Source organism: Mytilus trossulus, chromosome 9 (assembly GCF_036588685.1).
Source record: "Mytilus trossulus isolate FHL-02 chromosome 9, PNRI_Mtr1.1.1.hap1, whole genome shotgun sequence".
NCBI lineage: Eukaryota > Metazoa > Mollusca > Bivalvia > Mytilida > Mytilidae > Mytilus > Mytilus trossulus.
In genome coordinates, this window is record NC_086381.1 from 46,507,643 (window position 1) to 46,522,451 (window position 14,809).

At 30.6% G+C, this 14,809-nt stretch overlaps 1 protein-coding gene across 1 annotated transcript; it reads right to left on the bottom strand.

The window, feature by feature from the left end:
- Positions 1-1,083: 1,083 nt before the first annotated feature.
- Positions 1,084-12,250, bottom strand: LOC134684672 (uncharacterized). Its single transcript, XM_063543976.1, has 2 exons — positions 11,318-12,250; positions 1,084-1,200 (listed from the first exon to the last, which is right to left on the bottom strand). Exons 1-2 carry the CDS (start codon positions 12,248-12,250, stop codon positions 1,084-1,086), a joined length of 1,050 nt encoding a protein of 349 aa, XP_063400046.1.
- Positions 12,251-14,809: the final 2,559 nt, after the last annotated feature.

A 14,809-nucleotide genomic window follows, 5' to 3' on the forward strand; every position in this document is an offset into this window, starting at 1 on the left:
AAAACAAATGGTCTTTAAAATTGGTAATGTGAACATAAATATCTCATTACTATTAAAAGTCAAAGGTTAAACTGAAAATCTTAGAGAAAAATAAGTGGCATGACGTACTCAATACAGAAGAGATAATTAACAAAAAATAAAAAAAGGCTTGTAATATTTGTTTTATTATTTTATGATATCTTGTGGAAATTTCTTTTTAAATTATCTTCTGAAGGATAATAGGATGCTTTTTTAAATCTTTTTATTTCTGTTTTATTGTTCTAAAAACTTATCATACTATTTCAAAATCCAAGGTCATTTTCACCATACGCAGGTAAAATAGCCGATTTGATTTTTTTAGATTGACCTTCAAATGAGAATCGACTAAAAAATCTCACAATTCAGAAAAAAATCACACATTTTTTTAGTCTAATTTTGTAGATTAACAAAGATTCACATATTGTTATTTTTTCTTGTATTAATTTGAGACCTTATCGTTTCCTTGAAAAGATTTTTAACTAGCTATATTTAAACAATTAAACTGCATGCAATGTCATTGGTTCAAATTAATTGATTCAATAGTTTTTATTTTCTGAGTTACTTGAACTTCAAATAATAAGATTATTCTTTCTTCTACATTTTCTAAATATTCATGAATTATACTAGAACTTCATGAAGACTTGTATTCTTCAATGCGTTAATTTACATATTTTAGAAATGTGTTAATTACTTGTATGACTTTTGTATATGAAGAGAAAACGGTACTATTTATTCTGCCATAGGCGACAATATTAACATTTTCTGAATTTACCACTTTTTATGATAGAAACCTGAATTAAACAGTTATATGTGGTGTTAGTACTTTATTATTCTGTTTTAAAAATTAAAGCCAAATAGTAGCATGACCAACTTTTAACGTAACTTGTTTATGTTATACATGCCCACCGTCATTTTGCACCTTTTGTCAAATTTTGGAAGTCTTTTCGAATAATTCTCTAGAAAATATTTCAATGTTTCAAAATGTATATTGTAAATATATACACTGCAGTTATTCACAGATAAATAAAAAAATATATTGTACCCTTTCATCCAATCACAGCGCTACTAATTTGCTTCCTTCACCTGCCTTGGATACACAAATGACCATTTTATAGAGCTGGGAAAATGTAATAGTACCGTTTTCCCTGAAACAAAGATGGCATATGTGGCTGTTATAATTCCCTAGAAATAAACAAAGTTAAAGATCATTTAGATAGAACAACAAATGAATTCAATGTATTTTATTAACAGAAGTTGAGTATTGCAAACTTGAAAAAAAGAAATATTTAAAAAAAGACAAAACTCTTGTCAAGCGGACAAAATATAAGATTTCAGATCAATATGACCAAGGCGGTTTTATTAAGAAAAAAATATCTTAAACGAAATCCCCCCAAAAATAATCGTCATGTGAAAACCTTTGAATAGAAAAATGTATACATGGGATAAAAAAACTAAACAAAGTCAAACTTTATTTGTTTCTACACATGTAAATGTTAGCTGAAATTTTTTCTTAAATAGCAAATTATTAATTAACAGTGCCCATGAAAAATGCCACAAAATAGTCTGTATCGTTAAATTTTGCATTTCTTGCTGAAATGAAATCTACATAAATAATTTTTCAAACCATATTTAAGAATTCAATCCTTTTTGTGGTTTCATTTTTGTTAGATTGTTCTGTGGTTCCTGTGAGTACTACAAATTGGATGATTTTTAATTAAATTTGAAATAGTTATTTAAAACAAGGACCAAGTCTGTAGTTGAGTTATTTACACACAGCTAGTTAAATCTTTAAGAAAAGAGATAGAGTCTTATACTAAAATAAAAAAAGAAAAGAAATGTGTTAATCATTGTATAGCTGGACAATTTGACGAAACAAATGTGTTTTCCAGTCAATTAACAAAAGATTGTCAAGAAAACCTTGCAAAAAAAATATGAAATTCGTGATAGTCGTAAAGACACATCTAACACTTTTTGAGAACTAATAATAACCTTAAGAGTAATAAAATCTATTAAGAGTTATGAGCTATTTGAATTTTTAATGTCACCAAATTTTTAACACACCTTGTGGGAACATGAAGCTTGTCGGAACTAGAAACTCAAAATCAAAAGGAAAATTATGACAATTATTGCATTATTTTCAACAATATTGAACTCTCTTTCAGGATTTTAAGTTTCACTTTTGTCCTTTTATTTGCTCTGGAATCATAATTTTGCAATAAATTTAATTTCAATTGACCTGAGATTGTTGACTTTGATCATTTTCAAGAGTTATGTAGAAATTGATAACCCAGGTGTTCAGAGGACCAGACCCCGTGAACTAAATCCAAGGTCGCTACGCACATTTTTTTATGGTTTAACAATCATCTGATGACACGAGTATGGGCACTCTATTCTGCTTTAATTCAATATCAACATCATTACAATTAGCCTTTGAGGAGGTTCTCGGGTACAAAAAACCGCAGCAAATATCTAAACCTTTTTTTTCGTTACAAATTGTATTTATTACACTATTTATAGATTATCGTTGATTATCTCAACAAGAATGATTTTCTCGCTTGAGCTGGAACAGCGAAAGTGAGAAAAGCAATCGAGTTGAGATGACCAATGATAATCTGTTTATCGCTATTTTACCTATGACGACGTTGTCAATTTCAATGTCAATTTCGTTAACAACGCACGTGGCGTCCTTAGTTTCTAGCGATAATTTTTCCATCTCAAGCGAGTAGCATGATATGAAAATTATCACAAAAAAAGATCAAAGGAAAAATCCACAAAATAGCGATAATAATTGATACTTGATGATATGGTACAAACATCAACCAAAATAAAATCAACTACTACTACTACTACTACTACTACTACTAATAATAATAATAATAATAATAATAATAATAATAATAATAATAATAATAATAATAATAATAATAATAATAATAATAATAATAATAATAATAATAATAATAATTATAATAATAATAATAATAATAATAAAAATATTAACGATGATGAAATTAATAATAAAAATGAACAATTATTCATATTGTATAGTAGAAATTAAACTTTGAAATTCTTAAAATTATTTTATTTGTCATGTTCAACCCGAAAAATCATTGAAACAGCTAACCATTATTTTACATGAAATTATTATAAGATATAATGCATGACTATATAATTGCAAACAAAAAATCAAATAAAAAATAACGCCAACTATCCTTAACTAAAATGTGTAACTGTATTTGAAACAATTAGCCTTTCTATTTTAAAAAACCCGACTTTAATAATATATTTGAACTTGGATTAAATAGTTTTCTAAAATATATGAATGATTAGTATTTAGACCCAATTATACAATATCACTGTATTGCACATATAAAATGTTTCCTGAAAATAGTTAAAGTATATGATGTTCGCATTCCCCCAAAACCAATATCTAAATAAATATAAAAAGCCCGAATATTTTCGATTCCTTAATGTTGATGAGTTGGTTTTTAACCACACTTGTATAGATCTTGGCTTTATAGATGGCTGAGTAACAGCTAGGAGGGAACCAGTGAGCTTTTGTCCGTTTTCCTGCCGACAGTTGGTTTTATCACCTGGTATTTTAGCTTCCTCCACCAATACAAACTAACCTTCATGATAAAGCCAAGGAACACTTGTATCGATCTTGGCTTTATAGATGTCTGAGTACCAGCTAGCAGGGAACCAGTGAGCCTTTGTTAGTTTTCCTGCCGACAGTTGGTTATCTCACCTGGTATATTCTAGCTTCCTCCACCAATACAAACTAACCTTCATGATAAAGTCAAGGAAACTGGAATTGACTATCATACAAAATACGAAAACAAGGAATATAAATGTCTACGGACTCAAGTCAGGAATATGACAGTTCTTGTCCATTCGTTTTTGATGCGTTTTGTTATTTGATTTTGCCATGTGATTATGGACTTTCCTAATTGATTTTCCTCTGAGTTCAGTATTTTTGTTATTTTACTTTTTCCTAAATATTTTCAACAGAAAAAAATGACGATACAGCTCTAGATTTTAAAAAGTTTTTGCTATGAAAACGTCGTTAGGTCAGACATTGTATTTTTTGGTTCGGTAGAATAGAAACAGCCTTGCATGAAATTGTATGACGCTTGATGTATGATATGTCTACACATCTTTTGGTTTATATCTGACGCTTGATGTATGATATGTCAACACATCTTTTGGTTTATTTCTGAGTTAGGCCTAATCACTCTAAGACATAAGCCCGAATTTCCAGCTCCTTTGTAGCAGTGGTCTTATCAGACATCATGCTGATGCCAATTACCCCTAGACCAGTATCATGCTGGGTTTGATTATCTTAATCCCCTAAATAACTGGTCACATAACTATTATATTACTTAATACATTTCATTTTTAGTACAGTTACAAATGTGTATAAATGATTCCTAGTGAATATTGATATAGAAATTAAATAATAAAAGTTTGGTCATTTGAAAGTTATACATCAGAATGTTCTATGACCATCTCCTTTGTTCTCGTCAGTATCCAGGATAAAATATAAATGCACATTTCAACATTATACACGTACATACTTCTACTTCTCTGACTTATAATGTTATACAATCATTGATGTTAATGTTAAAAAGAAGGCCTTACATGATCTAATTATATAAGTCAATATTATTAGAAAAATACTTATTTGGTTAAGACGATAACATATAGCTTACTTTATTCTAGCATGACAATCTGAATCATCATTATTTAAATAAATATTTTCATATTTTATTTTTATTTTCATACATCGTTTCCGTTCATTCTCATTTATCAATACGAGATCCATAAAGTACACATACAACTAAATACGATTGATCAGATAAAAAAAAAACCCGTAGGATATATAATTCAGGTCCACCTACATGATGACATGTTTGCATGAGCTTGAAAAGTTTTGTTTTATCCAATAAATGACAACACACTCGTACTATATCAACTATTTAACTTACACCCTGCTTAATATTCAAAGTAATAAAAAAAACCTTGCCAAAAGCCGTTTCAGGAATCGATTTTAAAATATCTTTATCAAATGTTAATGAAGTATCAATGATATGGTTTATTCGGTGAGCTGAATTTTCCGATTACAGTACTACTATATAGGAACCTATGTCTTATTAAGTACGGAAAGATTTGACTAAGTGTCAAACATGACACTTGTCACCTGTTTAGTCTTCATATAAAAGATAATCAGTTTTATCTTTATTGTCGACTTCATAAAAGCCTTTAATGTCTAGATTTCGCTTTTCATTCATGTTTTAATTTTATGGTTGCGGTTTTTAAAACCTTTTGCTATCAAATAAATTTGTACTTGGATTTCAGCATGTACACAATATTTTTGGTTACCCTAATAACTTCTTGTTTTATGATTTCTGAAAGTACACTTGAAACTAATGGTAAAATTCAAAATTCAAAATTCGAGAAAAATGGAAATTAATAAATATAAAACAAAATCACAGAGAATAGGAAATCTATTATCTAGCGGTATACGAATATCTGCTTAGAAAGATGATGGTGTGTCTATAGTTTCTTTCTCCAAAAATAAACAGAACCTTAAAGTCCAGAGTCCAGGGTCCAGACCATACCTTTAGAACGGTATATTTTATACAATATTTACCTGTTAAACCATGATATTACCAATTCACAGCATGCAGACTTAACAGATGTTGTCCCTGAATCTCACTGGTTTTAATGACTATAGTAAAAACAACAAGCGTCCAAAAGGACAATTAACCCAATTACGAATTAACATATGCTACAAATGCAATTACTTAAGGATTACGGACTTTCCGTTTAAAATTTTCCATGAAGTTCGGTATTTTTTTTAATTCATTTTTTAATACGAAATCTTAGGTATATTAAAATGTTTTAGGAAGCTTAACCAACTTTGTGGAATTGGATTTCCTTTCCACTTTTCTATAAAAAGAAAAAGAAAAAAATATCGTTATCGTGCTCGTATTCAAAATGCTGCAAGTAAACACTTTTAAATCAGTAATATATTTGATAAACAAATAATAATCATACTAATGATTTACTGTTTACTACCTTATTTGTGGCGGTTGGAATCAAACGTGGATAATAAAAAAATGAAAAAATATATTGGAGAACACATACGCATAAGCCCTTTAGTATAGAACCTTTCCAATATCTGTACTCTTTAAATAATCATTCTTAAAAGCAGATTGAAAACAGCAGATTAAAAAAGGATTAACATAAAAAGCTTTCTAGGAAAGAAAGAAAAACGATTGCCATACAAATTCTCGTATCACAACAACAGTTTGAGGTAAGAAAAAAGTTTGTAACGAAACACAATCATTAAAAAAGTAATATGAATTTATTGACTGCATTTTTAACTTTGTCGGGTATGTTTTAGAACAGAGAGACGCATCATTTTCATTAAAAATGCAATACAACATGTGTAGAAGATATCACCAAACCTACCGTTTAGTTGCTTTATATGACTTAATCTAAGTTATCACAACAATTATAGTTTTAAGGACTAATTCATTATCAAAAGTACCAGGACTAAGCTATATGACATAGGATTTGATCAACTTCACACAGTGAACGTTTCGTTAGCGCATGCGTATTAGTATTGATTTTATTTTCTTCTTTTGGTACACTATTGCAGAACTGGTGTTGCATATTTTGATTCCATATAACGTTGCTGTTTAGGGGTTGATATTAAAGATTTGAAGTCATTCCTTGTAGAGGTTTACAGAAGGCATAATTTGAATTTGTTAACTGTATATGGCTTGTTCGTTTCCCAGGTAACTTTATAGGAATTTGTTACTCTCTGCTTATTATTGTGGTTTTTGTAATATTTTTTTCATCTTCTTTCCTTCTGGCCATATTGTTGTTTTTTCTTGGACGCATGGATGTTGACTATGCTCCTGGTATCTTCTAAACGTCTCTTATAATGTAACTTCTAGAACTCGTTTCAATTACGAATTGAATATACATTTGAAATTTTGTTTGCATTTTTTTGTTGCGTTTAAAGCTTGATTGACTTTAGAACTTTCCATAATTGGCTCCGAAGTATAAAAACTATTTTTTGAAAATAGACCAATAGAGCATTTATTATTTGGTTTCCTTTTTTTATTCTTTTTTTTTAATCAGTGTTTAAGTTTTAATGTTAGAAAATAGCTTCTTTTTAAAATTCTTATATAAACCTTATCCGGGAAAAGTTTTTTTCCAGAAATTTCAAATATAATTCATTGTATATCTTACATTTGTCACCTTTTAACATGCAAAGTACAAATAACAAATTTTATTGTATGCACAAACATCCTTTTCAAATTAACGGTTGTGGTTTTGAAATGTTTAAAGACAAACACATTTGTTCTTGTAATTCTTCATAAAGAGGCTATTATTTTTTAAAAACTTTTACAATAAATTAATTTGTTTAAACAATATATATATAATTTCATCCAAAAGCAATAACATTCAAATAAAAATTTAAAAAGGTACCGTTAGTCTTTCTCAATATAAACAGTTGAAAAAAGTGTGACGTTTTATTAACGTCACGTTTCATAGCATCGACACTCCACATTAAAAAAAAAACACTCATCAAAAACCAAGCTTTTGATTTTAGTACGCCAAACCTCGTTTAGTTTACATTAGATCAACAATTTACACTTGAACTAACAGCGTTATATAGAAAATAAACTCATCATAGATACCAGGATTAAATTTTGTATTTACGCCAGACAAAAGACTCATCAGTGACGCTCGAATCCAACAAAGTTAAAAAGCCAAATAAAGTACGAAGTTGAAGAGCATTTAGGTACAAAATTCCTTAAAATGTTTTGCCAAATACAGCTAAGGTAATATATTCCTGAGGTAGAAAGCCACATCAAATACGATTCGTAGTCGACCAGCATTAAGAACGAAAATTTATAAACTTTATGACAAATAAGGCCAAAGTAGGGTAAAAAAATCCAAATGTATCTTATAATTTTACTTTTTTTTTTAAAGTAAATTTACAGAATAAAACCATCAATGATAAAACAAAATCTAAGACAGATCATACTGCAACTGGCATGATATGGCTTGTCACCTGTAAATATACCGGATGCTATTGCACGGTTACTATTAAATTGAAGGCATATCTCGAATCCGGTTATGTAGCAAATTAGTTTTATATTTAGCTTAAGTTGTAGAGTAATGTGTAGGATCAAATGTCATACTGCTGGAGAGACTAATCCTTTTCTTATGTTCCTTTGTGTTATGCAGTTTGCATGTTGTGTCGACTATTATATTATTTGTTTGTGCGTTTTCTGTGATGAATGTCTGTTCTGTATTTCTGTCACATAGTGTTGTCATTTCAGCGATATTTTTCTAACAGTGTCATAAAGCGGGAGGTTTGGCTAGTCACCAACCATCTTCATTCTTAAAATGTCATGTACCAAGTCACGAATATGGCAGTTGTAATCAACTATTTCGTTTCTTTGTAAGTTAACGTTTTTTTAGGTTGCATTTCAGTGCTTCTTTTGTTCTTTTGTTTTCCTCTTATAGTTATGTGTTTCTTCGGTTTAAGTATGTTACCCATATTCGTTTTCTCTCAATCGAATGATGACATTTGAACACCGGTATACTACTATTGCCTTTATTTTAAAGGATGTATTTTCCCAGTTGTTGTGATAGAAAAATCAAAGGAAGCAAATTGCAATATGTTATCTTATTAAATACCATCATGAATTTCAGACGAAAATGCCAAAATAAAATATTGCCGTATTACAAAATGCATTTTTTATTCAAGTGCATAGAAATATTTTAACTGTCAATGTATTTTATTGGAGTTACACGACAGATGTCGCATGTGGACCATGATCTCTTCCGGATCACTTGAAAGAACTTTAGATTGTTGGTGGGGCTTGTGTTACTTAGTCTTAAGTTTTCTATGTTGTGTTCAGTGTACTGTTGTTTGTGTTTTTGTCTTTCTTTTGGCATGACATTAACAGTTTATTTTCTAATGAATAGTTTACAGTTTTTGCATTTAGTCCACGAGGTGATAACCAGACCGCTATTTAGCACTTCTCCGTTGTCACGAAATATCATTCAAACGAACATCTTTTTGGTAAATTACCGTTGCAAACATGTTGAACTATTTAAAACACTAGGGTTTCTACTCACAGGCAAAGATAGTCTGAGCCAGATTTAGCACAACTTTTCATATTATTCTGTTTTAAATCCATATTTGATATGTACTTCCTACTTTTTTTTGAGCGCCATGGAAGCATCTTGCGTATGGAAACACGATTTTTGCGTACACAATTATAAGCTTAGTACCATTGTTTGTTTTACAACAAAATTTTAAAGCGGTCAAGTCAGAAAATACCGGATTTTTTATTCATCCCTCCATTTTGTACAAAAAGATACTGTAACTTCTTGCATGAAATGTTGGTATTGCTTTCAGCTTTAAGCGGATTTTTCAAGAACCTTAACCATAACTGTATTTATTCTGGATTTTTAAACAGGTAGCAAATTAATGTATCTGATAAAGAAAGACATTTTGGTACTAAAAATTCATCATATATTCTTATTTATATGTTAAGTGTATGATGATACACATATAAAATAGAATACAAAGTAGAAGGACGTAAAAGCTATAGGCTTTCATGAATGAAAACAAATAACAAAAACTAGTTCGTTTAATACAAAGTTTGAACATCGGTAAGTTATCGTTGCCTTTAAGTTTAGTATGTCATACAGGATATAGATTAATTCAAATAACATAAGGTTAAGATGTATAAGTAATTGCAGTTACTAGCGCTTTAAACTTTTTGTATACCAGTGTCAGCGATGATTTTTTTTTATCTTTACATCTTTATGTTTTTGATATCTTCGTCAATAAAGTTATCATAGATACCAGGAGTCAAATGATTGTATGCTAGACGCGCGTTTTGTCAATAACAGACTCATCAGTGAAGCTTGAATCGAAAAAGGTTTAAAATGCCAAAATAAAATACTAGAAGTTGAAAAGCAAGTCACACAGTACCACTATGCACCAAAAAATATATAAATACTGCTTGTTTTATTGTTCTCTTTCACAAGTGCTTTTGTACTTTTGTTATGAATAAGACATGTAAGAGAAAATAACTTTTATCCCATACTAACTAAACCTTGTTAAATTATTACGACCCAAACTTAACTTATATCATGAATAAGCGTTCATTTCAAATAAATATGCAATAAAAAATGTTAAATTATATACCAAATGACAAAATAAAGACAATAACAATCAAAAGCAAGGAGTAAACAAGGACTCAAAAAACCAAAGGACATTTACATCAACAGTTATAAATAATAAATAAGAAACAACACGAACTCCACTAAAAACCGGGAGTGAAATCAGGTGCTCCAGAGGGGTAAGCATTTCTTGCACCGTATACGGCACCCGTCGTGTTATTTCTTTGTTCAGTTCAGTAATAATGGAAGGTTATTATGACTGAGGAAGAATATCAGATATGAATTCTGACACACTTTTGTCATAATGGCCAATCAGCTCATGATGGCGACCGTAAAATTTCTTGAGTGATGACCTTAATTTGATTGGTTCATAGCCCTGTCTTAGCAACTTTTGAGAAAGCAGTAATCCTCGTTCAACAAAATCAACGTACTTTGAGCTAGCTCTGGAGTAACGTATCAATTGAGACATATATACTCCATAAGCTGGTGCCGCTGGGATAATTACACGCTTCTAAATTTTAATTGTCGTAAGATTCCATTACAAAATATATATAATGTAAGAAATATGTTAATACCATTTTAACGTTTCAAGGAAAACAAACGACTGTGTTATCTTTCTCTCTTCGTTTAATGTGTTGTAGTATCCAAAACAAAAGTTTTAAAACTCTTCAAGCAAGCTCGATTGTTTGGCAATTTTCATTGATAGAGATGTATCATTCCGATTTGATCCACTAGAAGAATTCTTTATTTTTCCTTTGATCATATTTGATGCAGTTTGTGACATACCATCGAAAAGAAATCGACAGATCGATATCAAAATAAAATTGACAATAAATATTGATAAAAACCTACCACACTGGTCGAAAATGGTAACATAATTTTCATTATAAAGTCTTACATATAATACCAACGACAAAAATAACGCAATGATTACACAAGCTTGAAATCGATAGGATATCTCAAATCTACTCGATTGCAATGCGTCTAAATTTACTGTTATTTTTTTCGGCGGATTGCCATGAATAACTAGTAATTCCTTCTCATTAATAATATGAATTTCGTCCGGTTTTACAGCCAAATTAATGCAACCATTACATTTTCCATTTTCATCGTATAGAATTAATCTTCTGTTGTCTCTATCCATGAAAATTATTTCATCACATTCAGACGATGCTGTCAAAGCTGTTGGGTTGAATGGTTCCAATTTCTCACGGCGATTTATAGCCTCGAGTGACTTGCGTGAAAAGCGTGAAGATTGTACAGAACTCGATTTCCCTGCTTTGCTGTTCATTTTTTCCTTCTGATAAGAAATGGTTTGTGCTTGTTTTAAATGAAATTGTTCTATTGACATGTGCTTTCGTTCTGCATCAAGGGAAATAGTTCCTAGGGAATCCAGCGAGTTTAAAAGTTCTACGTTTGGTGAAAAGTTCAGATTTACATCATGCAATCTACTCACCGAAGATAATGATTCTAATTTTAAATGAGCTTGGCGAATTGCTTTGCTCAATCGTTTCATGTTTAAGAAACATTGTGCGTCAGAAGTTTCATCCTTTGTTGTCCTCGAATTATCAACCAAATGTCTCAAGTACTGAATTTCATCTAAGTCTCCATCAATTTCTTCTTTCATCGTGTCGAAAACTAGTCCAAGCTCATTTTGAAGTTCAGTTTGAATTTGATCTAATTTGTTATTCCAGATAGCTCTATTCTTTTCTATCTCTTGGAGCACTTCAATCTTTTCTCTCAACAAATTATTTAAAAGAGATTTCTTATTTTCTTCATTAGAATTTATATTGGATGTAAAGTTGTCTATTTCATCTTCTAATTCGCTGAAAGCAGCTGAACGTTCAACATTGTGAATACAACTTAATGTTAAAACATCAACACATTTATTGTGTGTCCGTTTATGACACCTGTCGCAACATGGTTCATCGTGCATTATGCAATAATATTTAAATTTACGATGATGATGTGCACACATCAACTCTCCATCCCTGGTAGTGGGCATTTCTGAGATGTCTTGAGTATGGTGTGAAAATATTTACTTTTCCTGAAAAATATATTGATATGTATCAATAATATTGTTAGAGACATACAAATATACACAGCTTTTTTGAATTCCAGTATGATAAGCATGAACTTGAAACCAAGGAAGACAATGAATAAAAGGTTTTATTTGAAATGAAATCAAATAAAATTATTGTTATAGAATGACAGAGAAGTCGGTTTCTGAATTACAACATAAAAAGGCGGGGGAAATGAAGGAAATAAATTGAGAAAAAGAATTTTCCAATGGAATAAAACTAGTAAAGGGATTAAACAAATGGAAACCAGATACAATGTGAAAACAGACACACGAATAAAAGCTGGTAAGATTGAGAACTGTTCTACAGCCAACAGAATTAAAAAAATTAATAGAAACCAGGCTGTGTTCTATCGGGCTTTTTAAATTCTGCATCACAATGCGGAGGACTATTGGTTCAAAGAAAAAAATAGATAACATACAAACTGAAGGCTGAGGATTATGTACGGGGCAATGAATTCATTCTTATTTGCATGTAAGCAATTTGAATGAGGATTCTTTGAAACGAAGTGAGACGAAGACCTAACATCAATAAACAGGTCTTAACAGAAACAGCAACATCAATGAAAGTTCTAAATCAGTCTTGATGGACGGTTTTGCATATTTATCTTATGAAACGAAAAACGTTATAAAGGGAAACCACATAGAATACAGAAGCAGATGATTAAACGTTGATTTAAGACCAATTCACCGAGAAAAAAATCTTTATCCTACCGTGGCATCTAATCTAAATCAACAATCTGTTCAAAGTTACTCTAAAGTATCACAAATTCAAGCAGGGTCTTCTCGCATATATGCATAGTGAAACTGAGGGTTTAATCCATAGTATATTGCAATGATGTTTGGAAATATATACTGTAACAGATGGTTAAAAAAGTGGAAGACTATTTGATTTTATAAACTAGTATATAAAATGATTATAATAATAGTAATTATAATAATAATGATAATAATAATGCTACTGATAATGATACTGATAATGATACTGATACTGATATTGATACTGATACTGATACTGATAAGGATAATAATAATAAAATCATTGGCCTCGGTTAACAATGTTTTCTCGAGGTGAAAATCTGCTATATCACCCTCTGAGCTACGGGGCGCCGAATGGGACTCTTGTGGTTTTGTACTCAAAATTCAATTTTGTAAGTGAATATCAAAGAATGGGTGGTAGAGCAGATTAGTACCCCTCGAAAAAAGCATTGTCCACCGTGGTCAACAATGTTTTCTCGGGGCAACAATATGCTCTAGCACCCTATCAGCTATGTGTTATTTATATAGTACATTTCGTGTTAATGTATGTTTCAACTCATTTCAACACGACCATAACTCTCTTAATTCCAAATAGGATATTCAAAATACGGTTATCCAATATAAACTTGTATTGACAATATACGGTAATTAAGTAAATAAAATTGAGAAAAGAAATAGGGAATGTGTCAAAGAGACAACAACCCGATCATAGAGCAAACAACAGCCGAAAGCCACCAAAGGTTCTGTCTAGAAATTAATTTTATCTGGAACACAAAAAAAATTGCCCCAGCCTGAGGCCACCACATTGTTTGCCAATACCAAGTCAGGCTATTGATATTTGGATCGTGTGTTGTTACTAGTATTGTATTTGTGCGTACGTCCGTTTTGTTTTTGCTTTATTTAAAAGGAAGCAGGTATTGGTTGATGTTGGTTGTTGTATTGACTAGTCTTTTTTGTGATTTGTTTCATCATTTCATACATTCTATTCAGTCCTCAACACAGTTAATAATAACTTTTATGAGGGTCGACTTTAGAGGGGTAGGTGGATGGTCCTTCAATTCTGTATTATTTTGTTTTTTTAACCATTTTTATTTTTTCTCTATAACTTTAATTGTGTGTCTTAGATCACGAAACATCTCACTATGTTATGAATAACACTGATTCCAAAAACTAAAACACCAAAGATCCGAAGATATAAGAAATCTATACTTTTTTTTTATAGAGAATCCATATAAATATAAACTGGCGTTGTGTAAATATAAAAAAAAAGAAGATGTAGTATGATTGCCAATGAGACATCTCTAAAGCTTTTTTTACAAATGATATATGTACAATTGGCGCCTGTCGGGTCGCCATTCAAAATAATAAAACAATGACACATGGACCAGAAATAAAATCATTATTCTAAGTAGGATATGACATTAGAATACGATGTTTTTTTCGGAATTTTCAATATTCTTAGTGCAAATATGTTTTGATTTTACACAATATTGGTATCGAATATCAACTGATATCAGAAGTCAAATGGACTGATACTAGTACAAGATCTCGACTAATATTTGTACAGGTCTCGACTGATATTGGTACCTGAGATTTCGACTGATATCAGAAGGGGATCTTGACTGATATTGTTAGTGGAATTCGATTGACATTGGTTCCAGATCTTGACTGCCGGGAGTGAGGGGGCAATAGGAGGTCCGTTAACATGTTAATAACACCTCGATT